Source organism: Frieseomelitta varia, unplaced genomic scaffold (assembly GCF_011392965.1).
Source record: "Frieseomelitta varia isolate USP_RPSP 00005682 unplaced genomic scaffold, Fvar_1.2 scaffold_897, whole genome shotgun sequence".
NCBI lineage: Eukaryota > Metazoa > Arthropoda > Insecta > Hymenoptera > Apidae > Frieseomelitta > Frieseomelitta varia.
In genome coordinates, this window is record NW_025110697.1 from 247,418 (window position 1) to 263,423 (window position 16,006).

The 16,006-nt window shown below is 33.7% G+C and overlaps 1 protein-coding gene and 1 long non-coding RNA gene across 3 annotated transcripts; one reads left to right on the plus strand and one right to left on the minus strand.

The window, feature by feature from the left end:
- Nucleotides 1-3,879: 3,879 nt before the first annotated feature.
- On the plus strand, nt 3,880-4,848 carry LOC122537249. The gene is made up of 3 exons (XR_006308588.1): nt 3,880-4,124; nt 4,223-4,280; nt 4,416-4,848. It is a non-coding gene; the product is annotated as an uncharacterized LOC122537249 (long non-coding RNA).
- Nucleotides 4,849-7,592: 2,744 nt separating this feature from the next.
- LOC122537247 (pro-resilin-like) lies at nt 7,593-15,898 on the minus strand. 2 transcript variants are annotated; one of them, XM_043670272.1, is made up of 4 exons: nt 15,814-15,898; nt 12,085-12,261; nt 8,128-8,446; nt 7,593-7,854 (listed from the first exon to the last, which is right to left on the minus strand). In XM_043670272.1, exons 1-4 carry the CDS (start codon nt 15,832-15,834, stop codon nt 7,679-7,681), a joined length of 693 nt encoding a protein of 230 aa, XP_043526207.1. In that variant the 5' UTR covers nt 15,835-15,898; the 3' UTR covers nt 7,593-7,678. The 2 variants fall into 2 exon arrangements, with proteins under 2 accessions (XP_043526207.1, XP_043526209.1); XM_043670274.1 differs by lacking the exon at nt 15,814-15,898 and adding an exon at nt 14,412-14,584.
- Nucleotides 15,899-16,006: the final 108 nt, after the last annotated feature.

The window sequence follows — 16,006 nt, forward strand, 5'->3', positions numbered from 1 at the left end:
ATATTTGCATTTTTCACAGAAAGTTTCTTGTAATCTCCCCTGATCTATAGGAATATCTTTTTGACGTAGGTAACAAAATTATAGCCAAAATTTCATGAGATTGCCAGAAATAAAAAGAAATCCTATAGATCATCTGAAACGTATATGTAAAAGTCATAGAATTGTTCCACTCGTGTTGCACAAGCCATAGTAAATCTCTTTGTCAACGTTACGATATCAAGACGATTCATCCGACGTGGAAAAAAAGAAAAAAACGGGGAGAAAAAAGGATTTTAATCTTGTCCGACTGTTCAAATGTGCTGAACCAATTACTAACTTGTAAGACGAATGAAAGGTGGATGAAGAAATAGGCTTGCTGCGTGGTGATTGAACAGGTAAAAGGCAGAAAATAAAGGAAAACTTGTTTGCTTTAATGCCTCTATGAGACATTTAGGTATGCATCATATAAAAAATTTGAATGAAACAAATTACAATCTTAACAATAGAAAATTCTGTTTCTGGTATAAAACTGATAGTAAACTATTTGAGCTTGTATTAAATATTTTTAACTAAAAGTTGCTCAATTTTTTTCTTTTTGTGTTACTTGATAATCATTTGCAGAATTAGTTAAGTAAGAAGACAAATTGACAAGTTCTCCTGTACTTTCACTCAAATAGAATAAGACCTTATTTGAATATTTGGCAATAGAAACACATCACTGTTAGCTGTTCTAGTCAAAGACTGCTTTTAATCAAAGACTGCAATTTTTTATTGACTGAATATAAAGTCATCTTCGACCAATAGTAATACATTAGATGTTTCTTCAGTGAGCTAATTCTCTAATTTATTTCCTCATACCATCCAAAAATTTCCATAAATAAATCAGTGGGAAGATGTAATGTAATCTTAAACATGACCTATTACTTATGTAACGAATTAAGTATCAGGAAACGAATTGGTTAATATAAAAGTATTCATCCAGAAAATTATCAACGCGTAGTTAATCGGATTTGCCCCTGAATTGTACGTATAATTGCACGTTCATGACCACTAATGAATTCTACGATTGTGCGCTATTCGTATCTTTCACCAAAGAAGATTATGGTATGAGTATCTTTAAGGATCATATACACGTGAGTATTTTTTAAGGATCATCTTGTAGTTGAGGCTGAATATTTTCTTAATTACATCTTTTCTTTTGACGTACGTTTCTTTTCCACTTTCAGCTGCCTGGGGGTTTAATGATTCAATTAAAGTCCCCCGATGTGTACAACGTTGCTGTTGTGTGCCCCGATATCGATTTGATCGTGCCGTTGTGCGATCTAGCGCAGATATAATCCTGTAATTCCGCACTGTCATAAGCCCAACGGTATGGAACAGAGAACGCGCAGTCGCTGTTAATGTCTGTGATCGATGTACCTGTGAACTTTCGATCGACGCGGTAGATCTGGCACGAAATTTTCAATTCAAATGCGGCAATTTTGGCTCGGCAAAATATTCTCTAGTCATTTTAAGGAAGTACATACACTGGGAAAGTATGCAGGGTTAGTGGTCGCTGCAGGTGGTTGCCATCGTGCAGGCGTCAGTGTTGACTACTGTTATGAAAAAAACTATGTGAACAAAAATAATTATTCTCTGATTCATTGAACTTATTGAATACATAATCAATTATAAATTTTTACAATAGAGAAATTTTTATCTAATAGTTGTATCATCACAGCAATTGCGATGATTATATTTCGGGTGAAAAGAAGCAGTTCCAAAGGGCATTGTGACAAATTACAGAACACATTCTAAACAACACTAGAGCCCCCCACAGTAATAGAAACCTTCACTGAAGGAACACGTTTTGCAAACACGCCACGAGGCGTTCCAAGTGAAAGATTCCAACTGTTCCAACATCATTATAATTACGATTATTATAATTCTCTGGTAGGAGAGCGTGTGTGGAAAACCGCTCTCAGAACTACTTTTCACCGATCGCTTCGAAATCAATCCTCGGTAAGGTCGTAAAATGTAAATATAATATATACATGATGTGAAATCTCGTGCTGCGAATGAAGCAACACTCACGTTGAAAATATTTATTGATTTAAGTGAAAACTCTGCAGAAAGAAATGAAATTGAAAAATTAATTAGGAAGATAAATTAACACTATAAGTATGATATAATCATATTTATATAAGTGTAATATATGTTGCAAGAATTTGTCCTGATATAAAATTCCAATTTTTTTGAGAGTTAATCTGTATAGTATAAAGAGTAATTTAGGATTAACGATGGCGTTAATTCATCTGTTACACATGCAAACCAAGTTGGCAGCCTCGGAACGCGTGCGATTATTCTAACCACTGATATAATGATTATAGAGGGCATGGTATTCTATTTTCATCCAGATAATTGTTAGTCTTCCTCTCCGTTGCGTTTCTGCTCGTCTTAATAAGAAGTTTATTAACTGGCACAGACCATCAGCAGTCTGATTACGAAAATGACCACGTCGAATTTTTTCATGATGTCAAGATTGATTGCCAGACCCGACAAAAGACTCGTTGCAAGTATGGGAGAACTATCTGGAGCTGTTTCTATTCAGATAAGTTTCTTGACTGATGCCAACTGGTCTGCTCGTATGAAACAGTTTCTAAACGATTTCGCGCGTTCACTCCGCAGAAAGCATTAACTCATCTCCGGGTTGACGCGCTTACTCCCACGATGAGTACCTTTTTCTAATGTTTCGTTCCTCATTGAACACCTTTTATACGGTTTTTAGCACAGTTTTTCTTTTTTTAATGAGATTACGAAATATAGTCTTTACAAGAAATACTGAAAGTACTTTTGAAACTGAATGAACTTGTAAATTGTAAGACACTTAGGAAAGTCAAAAATTTGAAAGTTTAAAATTAAAAGGCTTGAAGTCTGAAAACTTGGAATAAAAATAATTTGGCACATGCAAGTTTTAAATTAAAAATTTTGGAATAATGAATGCTCAATGTTCAAAAATGTGAAATTTCAAAGGTTCAATCTTTGAGAAACTAGAAATTAAATAGTCTAACGTTTGAGACTTGAAAGGTTAAAATTTAAATTATTGATTTTGTTAAGTTAAATTCACAAAAATTTCTTAGTTCTTCAAGAATTTATACAATTGAAATTTATTTTCAATTTCTATATTTTGTAAAAATTGTACGTTCCCAATTTCTTCCAAACTAATTTTTAACTGACTTGCAACACAAAATAATTTAACATTTCTTAATTATGCATTCTGTGTGTTGTTGGGAAATTTTGACCACTCGAGGAGAAAAGAGGAAGGATGGAATGTACATACGGAGCCATGTATAACAGTTAAATCGCAATAATGAGGCCAAATAGTATGGTAAATAATCGTATGAGTCGAATGACATGATCGTCATCCAACTCTACTATTATATTCGTTTCGTAAAGCGTATTACTCGCTCAGGATTGCCGGCAGTTACTTAAATCACCAAACGTAGGCGATTCTTACGACACGATCGAGCTCACAGGAATCACTTTCCCTGCAACCCCTTATATATCTGTTATTAATTCTTCTTTCAGCTGCCTGACTAAAATATCAATTTTCAATCAGTGGTTCAAGCACAAAAATTACATCCGTCGAAATTCCTAATTACGGTGTAATTACCACAGAAGTAAAAACCGCAAGGTCAGTGCTAAAAAAGAGATACATTGAATTGTCACAATAATCACCAGTCATCATTTGATTTTTGAGTCATCAAAAGAATCTTCACTTACATTAACCACTTTTTTTTTAGCAGGATATTTCAAAACTGGAATAGAGACTGATGAATCTATGTTTTATTTTCAGCTGATCAATGGACTCAAAATGATAAAAAGGAGACACGCAAAATCCATTTAGACTGAATGAAAAAGTGTAAAGTCAATTGAAAAAGACAGGCAAGGTCCACGAAGCGGAATTAATAATTTCTTTATTCAAGGAATGATGTACTTGCTAATTCGTCGGATCCATAATCAGTTGTTACAAGCATATTCAATCGATTACCGCACACAGAAACTTTATATTTATAGAACACTACGTCCACACTGCAAGGAATAATCCAAGACATGCAAAGAAGAATTAATATTGAATGGACCTGTCATAAACTTCTCCTAAAAAGGTATCCAGTAGCTATAGCCAATTAGTCAACAATATTACTACTTCGTTTAGAAGGTATTCAAACTTGAAGCCAACTTATAAATCAAAAAATCATTTCAGGTCGTAGGATAGAGACAAAGGAATGACCCCTGAGACCAGTAATCTCGCAAAACTCACGGTAGTCCTAAGAACACGCGTGCTTGCACCAGTTTATCATTAAACGATGCGTCTTTGACGTATTTATGACCGCTAATTCGTTTCCTAATCTGATTTCATAATTTCAGTTGCATTATTTCGAACACACTGTATACAGGTCGGCCCGTGACGGGACGCTCAATTAATCCAGACATAATTATCGCTAATTATAGTAGCTGACACAGCGAAAACGAGTTCGGGGTTACATGCTAGCCTGTATGAAGGCTCGTGCCCCGGTAAGAGCGCCCGGATTCTGTCTTTTTCTTTCCAACTTTTGCCACGGAATCACGGCGAGTGAACGTTTTGATGCGCTGTCTACTCCGTAATCGGGGATAAACGGCGATTAGGTAATCCTTGCGATGCGGAAGACATGTGGAGCCTCCTGTATATGCATGCATGTATGCTGAATGTACATCTCTCTTTCCCCGGATCGGTGGTCTAACCTCGCTCGCGGGGGAACACTATAATCGACAGCTCTGCCCCCCTGATGGTTGACTACTGATGCAACTTGCAGATTATGCACCTTGGGGGTTGCGTCCTGATTCTTTGAATGGAATTGGATTTCTTTTTCTAGATTTTAATCTGTAAATCTTAAAAGGAGCAAGATTGGATTAATAAACTTATTTATCTTCAAATTTTCAAACTTTAGAGTCTTTAAACTTTGAAGTTTTCAGAATTAAAATTCTCTTTCAAGATTAACATCTCCAAACTTTTTGTTTTATTATTATGGTAAATCTACTAAATGGAAATGTGAAAAAACACAGACTAATGTTTCTTTATTATATTCTAGGATAATTGGATCTAGCAATTCAGCCATGAACTGCTAGATCCAATTCTTATATAACATAAAGGAAGTCGATTAAAAAATAAATTTTTATACAGAGGGATTTCCCTAAACAAAAGCAGAGCTTGAGATTGAATTTATAACGACGTGCGAGGTTTTGAAAGTTTTGAGGGAACGTAGATGTATCTACATACACTTCATTCTTAATTGAAAATATGAACGATATATGCTAATATTCTTGCATCATGCTGCAGAATAATTCAACATTTCCAAAGTCGACCAATGGAAAATTTCTCAGGTATGGTATGTTGTAAAGTAAAGGATGAAGATACAGAATAGAAATGTCTACGGGGGAAGACAAAAAATCCAAGACAGTGAAGAATCTAAAGTGTTCAAAAGTGATGAATGTTTTCGAGGCTTCATCCTCATTTCGGTCGTGGTTTTTTCACGGTGAATCCAGAGCATTAGAAGCATATTCCCGTCATTATCCGCGTTCCTTTGCAACGGCTAACGTCTTTCATGTCGAACCACCGGCAAGATGTACATACGTACGTACTCTTCAGTCGAACGCATTACCGATTACGCCATCGTTCTACGAAACCTTTTTCGCAACTTTATCTCATCCGTGTTCACCCTCGCAACGAACCATGTATGAATAGGACGAATCCGGGTACCATCGATTGTTATTAAGCCTCCTTCGACTCCTCTCCGCACTACATTTTTGATCATTTGTCATTTCTGTGTCTTTTACTATAGTTGAATTTACTTTATTATTAAGTTTTTGAATTAAATATTTTTATTTTATTTTATATCATATCAAAGTTTTCTTTTAATTAATATTTCATTTTTATAACATAGATATCTAACAGCTAAAGGGAGAAATGAACATGTTTACAAATATTATTATTACATTTTTACGTACATTCATTTTATGATTAAAATGATCCCAAGTGTCAAACTATTGACAATACTGACATATACATTCATGAATCTGAATAGGTATAAATTCATCAATAGGTATAAATTACAAAGGTCATGTTAAAAATTTAGCCAGAACATTTATCTTTCTCAATCAAAATCAACTGACCATCGTTATTCTTGCAGATTGCTATTGGTTCTAAATGGAGCTACATTTTGATCATCAATCTAGCATATTTATTGTATCGTAAAAGTACCAACGTAACACGTCTCTCCTCACTGACCGCTCTCCGGCAGTTTTAAACGGAGTCAAGGAAATTAACTTTAAATGGAGCGTCGGGTCTCGCAGAAAGTACTTTCAAACCTCTTGTAGCATCGATTAAACCAGCAACTCATCTTTCACATCGGCCAATCTTAGACCGCGAACCAGACGCATCTTATTCCATTACGTCACATTGTTTTCGTAAGTTCGTTATAGCGTGAGTTACGATGAAAGAGCCTTTTTGTTCTCCGATCCGCTCACCTTCACCTTTGCTTTCAATCACACATCCCCTGTCACTGGAAGAAGGACAAAACTGCTACAGTCTGTCCTTCCTGCTTTTATGGAGACTCTTCTATACTTTCGACACGACAAAACAGTTAGAAGTTTGATCATTAGCTTTGAGAATAGGAAAATGAAAAATTCACGTTTTGCTTCAAGCTATAAACGGTGTTTATAGCTGATTATTACTTCATTTTCATTTCATTTTGTTTTTAATAATGTTTCCTTTTTTAAGTATTAACTTCATATTGATCATTAATTAAGTTTTCATTTTCAGGCTCAATCAATAAAGAACAAAATTTTTCTCGAAAAAGGTTCATTCTTTTCGAGTCCAAATTTGGCATAATCGGAGAGAATGACGTACTCGACGATTTTAACACATTGTAGAACCTCATCTGATCGTGAGGTGCAATTTAGATGTTACAATATCAGAGAAAGTGTCCTCTCAAGCACGTGCCGTGCTCAAGCTTCCTGGTGACATAATATAAAACAACATCGATCGAAACTTGATCCATTACGTCTGCTTTTCACAACGAATCCAGATTATTTTCCTCTCTGCGAGCAGTGAAATATTTTTTCAGACTGATTTCATCCTTGTTGTTCGGTGCATCAACGAAGACGCTATTAACGAACGGTTTCACCGTCGCGGCTATGAGAAAATCAGTAATTATACAGTTGCGATAAAATAATATTATTTATGTAACCAATGAAGCTCTTTGATGGATAGTGGTATTTGGAGTTCCTATATCGATTGCATCTACTCCTGGACTGATTTCATTTACCTGAATCTACTTTATTCATTTATGTTACACTCTTCTCTTGGTAGGAGTATTCGTTTTTTAAATATTCTCTAGTACTTCTTTTTTTCATTTTTCTTATTTCAATGTTTTTAATATTTTAATATTTTTATTACTTTTATTTCTTTAACATTTTTAGTATTATTATTATAAAATGATTATTATTATCTACATTTCACTTTTAGCATTTCCTATCTGCCTACTTTTTACAATTATGAAGCATTTACAACCAGAATATTCATCAGGACATCAATATAAAAAGATAAAATAGTTTTTATTACATAATTGCTAATCTTACATGACACTTTTATCCTACGTTAACAACAAGAATTGTACTACAGTCACTTCTTGAAGGATGGCCCGTATGTCGTCGATGGAATTCGCGTGTTGTAATTATTGCGAGTTCCAAAATTGTTATAATTGTTGTCCAACGAGTTGGAACCAAATTGATATGGGTAATTGTTACCACTGTTGAAGCCTCCACTGGGTGCTTGGTAATTGTACCCTCCGTTATTTCCTTCAACAACAAAATGTAACAATCTCAATTCTATAAAAATAAATGACAGCCAGGCGCTTGTCTCAGCTTCATACATTTTTATAAATCATCAATTAAAAAATTCAACCTATATCAAGGTAATTGAAATCACAAACTTGTATACATTTATTACTTTTAAAAAGGATAAAATAATATTTATAGCAAACAGACAAAATATATGACAAAGCAACTCAATTGAGTAAATGCTCCTTTAGCTGTTATCCTACTGAGTATATTTGGAAAGTCATTAAGTACCTAAATTGCCTGCATTATATCCTCCACCGCCATTATTACCATGGAAGCCAAAACCTTGGCCACCACCCTGGTTATTATTATTATAACCATTATTCTGAGTGTTGTACTGATCAGGATAGATCGGTGTACCCTCGTATCTCACATCTGCATGGAAACCTGTTCTCCAATCAGCAGTGTAAGTCACTATTTGTGTTCTGCCATCCGGTAACTGAACTCTGTATTCTCCTCTTACAGTTTCCCCATCGCTGCTCTCGCGTCTGCCAAAGTCATTTCCAGTTGCTTGGTCCTTCACAGCATACCCAAACTCGTAGGACATTGGCTGAAACAATTTGTATTTTCTGTATAAGAATAAAAATGGTATGGAATTTTTAAAACATATAACTAAAATATCTCAAATAAAAAAATTGTCGGTTGCAGTCCAGGTACCAAAAATTTCTATCTTTGAATGTAATATCTATTACACACGTTCTTTTTCTAACTTTTTACCATCAATGTTTGATAACGTCATTTTTCAAACGTTCTCTATAAAAATTATTTCTTTACAAACATGAGTAAAAGAATGAAATTCAATATTGAAAATCTTGTTTCTTATTATTAATTGGGAAATTCAATTCTAGAGCAACTTTTTTACTTAATGGATACACCTCGATGATTACAGTAATGTATAAACAATAGAGGGATTATAGTCTATAATCTCTATTGTGCACACACGAGACTTATTTGCATGTTAGGAGCCGATTCTGTAGTTGGACTTTCTATTAAAGTGACTTCTTAGATCGCCACTTTGTATATTTTCTTAACCTAGTTCAATGATTTCATTATTAGACTATTGTCTTCCACATATTACTTGACGGAGACGCCATTGAAATGGTTGGTACTGCATGTAATCTTTCTTTTGTAAAATCTGTTATTTTCCTCTTCTTAAATGACAAATAACTTCAATTTTTTCTTACGTAAAATAACTTTTATCCAATTTCACCATCATTTTCCTTTTGATTTTCTAGATAATTTTTATGATCGATACAAATCATTTAGATTACTCTAAGTGAGTGTAACATGTGAAGAGGATATTAGAAAGTGCTACACTTCAACTGGCTTACTAACTAATTGTGTCATTTCATCTTCAAGTTGCTATTATTATCCCAATGCCCGCAACATTTTTATTCATTTTGGAATATTATTGAATGTCTAAGTATGTAATTATATTTATCATTCCAATGTTTATTATCCTATATTACTCTTCTAAATTACTACCACTCTCTCCATTGAACCAATGATTAATTTAAGAGCTCTAGCCGCAAATGTATCATGATTATTCAACAAGTCAAAGTGTTAATGATTATTCACTCAATAATTATTAAACTTTATGCTATATTTAGTCTGCAGAAGGGGAGAAAAAATCCTCAGAGTTACGTGGCTGAACTTTCTTCTAGAGAAAAGTGGAGCAGACGAGGTGACCGAAGAAGAACGAGAGAAAGAAAAAGATTACTCTGATTTAATCTGGCTCACGCCAGATCGTTCGACCCCGAGGCTAAAACCACATAACCGGACCGTTTAGATTCTCAAGACGATTAGCTAATCGGCAGTAACGATTTGCCGTGGATGATGCCTGTGGTGGTCGCGGTTCACCGTATTAATATTGTTACGTCAGACAGAGTTTACGTCATTCTACATAACCGGATGAACGTGCAACGTTTTACGATGAAAGAGCAAGATTCCGGCGCCCAGACGCCGTTTCCGGAACTTAGAACTATGTCACGGACGCAGTAGGTTATTCTGTTTCTTCTTCGATAAATTAGACGTTGATGACGAAGATATATTATTTTACACGATTTTGTAATATTTTCTATTTAGTTTAAATTAATATTTATTCCTTAATTTATTTTCATATTGAATTGAATTATGCCCATAATGAAACGTTTATTTTATAAAATATTCCTTTGCAGTATCTTCTCTACAAAAATGTGTATTTCGTCATACAATTTAATTCAATGTTTTTTTCGGATATATTATCTTCTTAGTGAGAGATTTGTTTTGATTTCAATGTTCTCAACCAATTCGTATGCATTTGTTCTGCATTCTCGCTAACGTTCGTTCTCCGTTAGAGCCCAAGAAAGTTATGCCAATCGGCATTCCTGATTTCATACGTGATAACCATCGAGTGCGTAGAGCAACGATTCCAATGGCCACGTGCTGTTCATCTTATGATCATCTAGAAGGATAGAGCTACCTCAATACTTACCTACCATACATCATCTCTTCCCCCTTTCCTGAAGTATCAACGTTGCAAGACGCGTTCTGACGTTGTAGATGTTTATAGTAAATCATAGGTAATGTTATACTCCTCTAAATCTTCAAACAACAAATTTAAAATAAAAAAAATGAACCTTTTGACAACCAAGAGAAAATAGATTTTTGTCGATGAATTATAAGCTGAAGTTTATACAAATTTCAAGGCTTCAGATTTATTTGTTGTAAATGATAAAATTCTTTGGATGTTTCTAAATCAAGAAGTCAAAATTTCTGCAAAAATTTGAAATGTCAATGCTTTAAAGTTAAAGCTATACATTCGTTAAATCAACACAACCATATTGGTTGCCTAAATAACTCTCTAACGTGGAAAATTCAATTTCTACTGAAACCAAGGAATTAACATACTAAATAAGATTACCAATTTGTTCGTACTATGAAATAAGTGAAAGATAATACGCATATTGATATCTATGGGAATTGAAGGGTTATATTCCTTCAAAGGAAGAAAATTCTTTTGATGAAATCATTAAAAACATTCACCAACATTGGCTTGGCAATATTGAAGTTGCACGTGTTAATGTAATTTCATTGGTGTTGCAGCGACTCAAGGAGTGGTTATTGTTCTCTGTTGCAACAAAACTGAACAACATAAATTCCCTTAATGGTGGTACAAAACAAGTAGTTAATTTACGGCCTGTGATAATAATTCTTCACCTGTTGCAGTTAAAGCAAACGATTTCTAGAAGATTAATAAATAGGTAAACATAATTGGGAATCAAAAATTACAATAAGAGAACATAAATATATAAATTTTGTACCTAAATTTTTAAGAATAGACTTCTGTATTATGAAATAACAATTTTGCGAATATTAATGAGTAATTCTAATAGGTTTGATCTTTCAGAATAACGTGTTACGATAGAAGATATTAAAGACAAAGGGAAGAGATGCTGTCTAGTTAAAAGTAAAGAGTAAAATCGATGACCGATCGATCCATCCTAGATTTACGTAACCAGATCGTGCATTCAGTGCTCGACAAAGTTCAATGTTACTTGTAGAATCAGCGTTAACCCAGATCTATTCATCTCTTGGAACCCTTACCTCTACTACGAAACACTGTGGCAGAAATGCAGGTTGAATGAATTAATAGGCAACACAATTTGACGACCCAAATCATTCAAGACTAGGTTTCTTTGTACTGTCTCCTCAAATTAATTAGCAATTAACATCTTATCAAAAATAGACTCCTTTCTGTAACTTTCTTACAATATTCTTTCATTATTTTTTGATATATATTGCTACAGTGTAATTTTTGTATTATATTCTTCATCTGTTTGATAAATTAATTTAGCAATTTCTTAGTATAGTGCAACATCGCTAATACTAAAATAAATTTCCCTAGGGTAGCGCATCAATCGTTAAAGAGAACGCAATTCAGTTTCTATCGCAACAGCGAATTGTTCGTGGTTCTGAAACTAGCCCAAGAGGAAGATAATTAAGTTTAAGCAATCATGATCGTTAGATGTACAAAAGAAGAAATCTTAAATGGCAAGCAATAAATAAATTATACCTAACCGTTTTATGTATGTATATCTGAGTATCATTTTAACAGAGTTCAAATGGATGACTTGTGTTATTAAATAGCGTTAGCAAAACTCTACAAAGATGTCAATTAATACATTTTAGATCACGATTGCACCTTACCTGATCAACGTAATCATTATCGTTCCCATGGTCATAATGATGATTACCAAAACCATTTCCAGCCGATGCTCCATGGTTGTTATTGCTCCCAGCATAATTCCCCGGGACACCGTATTGGGTATTCAATGGTGGCTCACACTGCACGATTCCTATGCTCATCATTAGAGCGAGAGTTAACTAGAAATTAAGGCCTAGTTAATTACACCAGACATTGAGGATTATTTATGGGACACACCTTAAGGGTTACTTCAGAGATCTGTGATATGATATTTGTAGATTATACACGTTGAAGGTTACTTCAATGATTTACGAATACAGGTGCTCATAGTCAATAATTACATTTTATTTATGGATCATTCTAAAAGTTTACAACGATTAGATAACTTCAGAAATCTGTTTTTCAAACTTCAGAGGGTATTTTTTAATCGTAGATTAGAAATAAAAATTCTACAATTACAATTCTTTTCATTAAACAACTTCACAGACGATTTTTCGTTGGGATCTAGGAAACTATTATCAATTTAACTTCCGCATAAAGTAAGGATTACTAGTTTAATCATCTTCAATTTTTCTATAGTCTTCAGTTAATAATTATAATAGTATCACAATAAGTAAATGGCACTTATAATTTTTAGGCTACATATATAAAAGAATCAATAAACCTCGAGATCTAATAAAACAACAACAATCCAATATATTGATTCGTCAACTATAGTTTTCTCGTAATCATTGAGGCAACAGCATAAAGGAATAACGAACAGTTAATATAAAAAGTATCAGATGCATTCCCAGGAGTAGAACAGATGCGTCTCGTCGAAAGTGCAAGATGATCAAGGCATTTCGCGTTGCGTAGGCGAGAAATTAGAGTCGTGAGCCAGCGTTTTCCTCCGTGTCTGTCGTGAGAAAGCCTCCGAGTGTGCGAGAGAAATAGAGGTAAACGTTGCGTCATCTCATGTTCAAAATCAGCGCAAGATTAAATACGATTACGGGAAAGAGGAAAACAGAAAAGAAGAAATTAGACTGACAATGACTACCGTTCCGTTAGTCTACAACAAGCTCTCGTTAAGGAATCATGTTGTTATACGTATCTCCTTACGAGGAAACAAATTTTTAAAACTCGCACAGACTACGAATCACGCATGCCGTATTGTGTACCAGACAATAGTACTACCGGACTATAATAGCACAATATTGGGCATAATTTCATCCGGATGTAAAATAAGAAATTTTTCATGAAGAAACTTTCATTCATGAATAAGTCAACAGTTATTAACTGTACATGTAAAATGATTTTTTAAAAGAAATATTAAGTATTTCATTGAAAAGTTAATTAATATATTATAATGATTATCAAGTTTGTTACATAATATTTTTAATAATTTCATGATCCTTCGCATGATCTTTTCATTCTATACTAATTATATCTCTGTTCAAGGATGAGCCATGTTCTTATTATTACACATGACTCAATCGGAAGCATAGGGAATGGAATTTTCAATTCCATTGCACGAGAAAGTGGATGGAATTCACTTTCAGTTGATATGAAAGACTCTTCCAGCTGGTTCTATCCCATTTCTTGCAAACAAAGGAATTTTCTATTTGTTATTATTCTGGTATAATCGAAATGATTTTTAATCATATGTGTATACTATTGGAATGATTTTGAATTACATATGTATACTGTATATAATTCTATAATTCTCTATAATTTTTTTTAACAGAGATTAAATAGTGAATTCGACATTACGAAATGAAAATTGATAATAATTCAGTCTTGCAATGCAAAAACCAAAAGGGAGAGAGGTCACTTTCAAACAGCTAATTGTGAGAGCTGATTATCTAAGTATTTAGTCCACGCGTGAAGTTATTACATGCTAATTGTAAGAAAATTAACCTAGATACACGATGCACGGATCTCTGCTTCATATATTAACGAAATTCCTACGGACAGGAAGTAAATCTTTGATCATGCTTGACAAGAAATAAATATTAACATTTATTTCTCTCTCTGAAGAAGATTCTTTAGAACTTTTGAAACTTCAAATTGAATTAAGTAATTTAGTAATTTAATTTCAGTTAATAAAACAGAAACGTATCAACGTTGGATCTTAAATCTTAAGTGCAAGATCTCTGAAGCGCCCTCTGGAGCACTGATTTTCGTAACAAGCAGCAGGATATGTGTGCGTGATGTCATTTAACGCGAGGTTAGAATAGTTGCACGTAGAACTGGTTGCGAAACGCATATGTTGTTATTTATATTCCCGTGTAAAGCGTACGTGCCTGAGCCGCTTTAACGGAGATGATTACATGGGACCAAGTGCACTTACATAATGAAATGCAACAGCCTACTGTGTACCTACAAAATAAGCCATGCAACGTCCAGCTGCGCCTGCAAACTGACAACCATTGCGCACCAAAGAACACCGGTCGCGTAAAATGATGTTGATCTAACTCTTCGTCGTAAGTGGACGCCCGGATCGTTTTCTCCCACCCTCTATGACAGCTACCGGAGCAGCGTCAACGACGGCCGAACCACTTAGATTTAGTAAATTGTATTCGTAATGTTTGTGGTTGCGAAAATGAGGAAATTTTCTTTATCTTTAGATTGTTACCGGTTAGTTTTAAAAACTAGCTTCGAAATTTGACTGGAAGTTGAATTTTTAGGAGAAAGAATTAATAAAGGTCAAATTATGAGTGATAGCACATGAACTGAACATAATTTTACAATAACTTTGAAAAAAGATTTTGAGTAGCTGAAAATTCCAAAGATGAAGATTTGATAATTTGAAACTTTGGAATTTTGAAAATATGAAATTTAGAAGTTTTGAAAATTTGAGAATTTGGAAGTTTAAAAATAAGATACTCGTCGTTGGAGCTTAATGAGTTAACTAATAATAATGGTAAGTAAAATTGGATTTTAGAAGTATTAATAATTTTATAAAAGAGAATAATAATTAAGTAGTTTGTACTAGTTTGCAGGTGCTAAGGATAGAAAAATTCGTGAATTAAGTGAAAGTGAATAATTATGGATAGCAAGAGCAAAGGATTACAATGTTTATCATTCTAAAGAGAATTATTATAAGAGGAAATTAAAGATTGTTATGGAATACTATCATAACCATTATTTATTAGTTAGTTTTATATATGAGACTATAATATTAGTTCTACATGCAATTTGTTAATTTGGGGATTAAATAATTACCTAAGAATATTATTAATTAATTATCTCGTCAGTATTTTTTCTAGAAATTTTAAAAACACTTATCAATATGCCAAAGTTAAAAAATATCTCAAAATTCATATATTTAAAACTCGAGAATTTTAAAATTGAAAAAATGAGAGAAAGTTTTAAATTTAAGTTACATAAAATTTAAAAAATTCAATTGCAACTCCAATTAAAATTCAAATTCTTTAATCTCTAAACCTGAGGAAATCTAAAATATTAATTTTCAAATTCATAAATTTAAAAAATTCAAGCAATTAAATTACGCTAAAAAAAACTTTAGCCTTTGCTAACTATTCACCGCCATTATCTTATTCAAAGCAAAAATTTTTAAATCCGTTCTTCATTACGAAATCCATTGATCAGTAAAATTCTCCATCAACAGATCACCGAATGCGTCTCTAACATCACTGCTCACGTGTCAACGATGACGAAACTCGCGAAGTGGAGTAGCACCAGCACCGGAAAAGAAATAAAAGCCACATGTCGATGAATTTCCTGATTACCTGTCGCACCACTCTATCCATACTCTTGAGGAATACTGAGAAAACCGGAGCACCGTGCGGAATGTTGAATTATAGTAACGTTTTGCGTTATAGCTGGCTTATATAGAGAGCTCGCCTACGCCTACTAAGATTCATTTCCTGTCGAGCACGAATCCTCCGCTAGCACGAGGATGATCCACCTGAATATTCCCCC

Bases quoted from the DNA above. Each gene is read 5' to 3' on its own strand.
- LOC122537247 (XM_043670272.1), bottom strand. From the start codon at position 15,834: ATGGATAGAGTGGTGCGACAG. The intron at 8,447-12,084 runs GTAAGGTGCAAT...AAATTGTTTCAG, and splicing joins ATAATGATTACGTTGATCAG to CCAATGTCCTACGAGTTTGG. The intron at 7,855-8,127 runs GTACTTAATGAC...TTGTTGTTGAAG, and splicing joins ATATAATGCAGGCAATTTAG to GAAATAACGGAGGGTACAAT.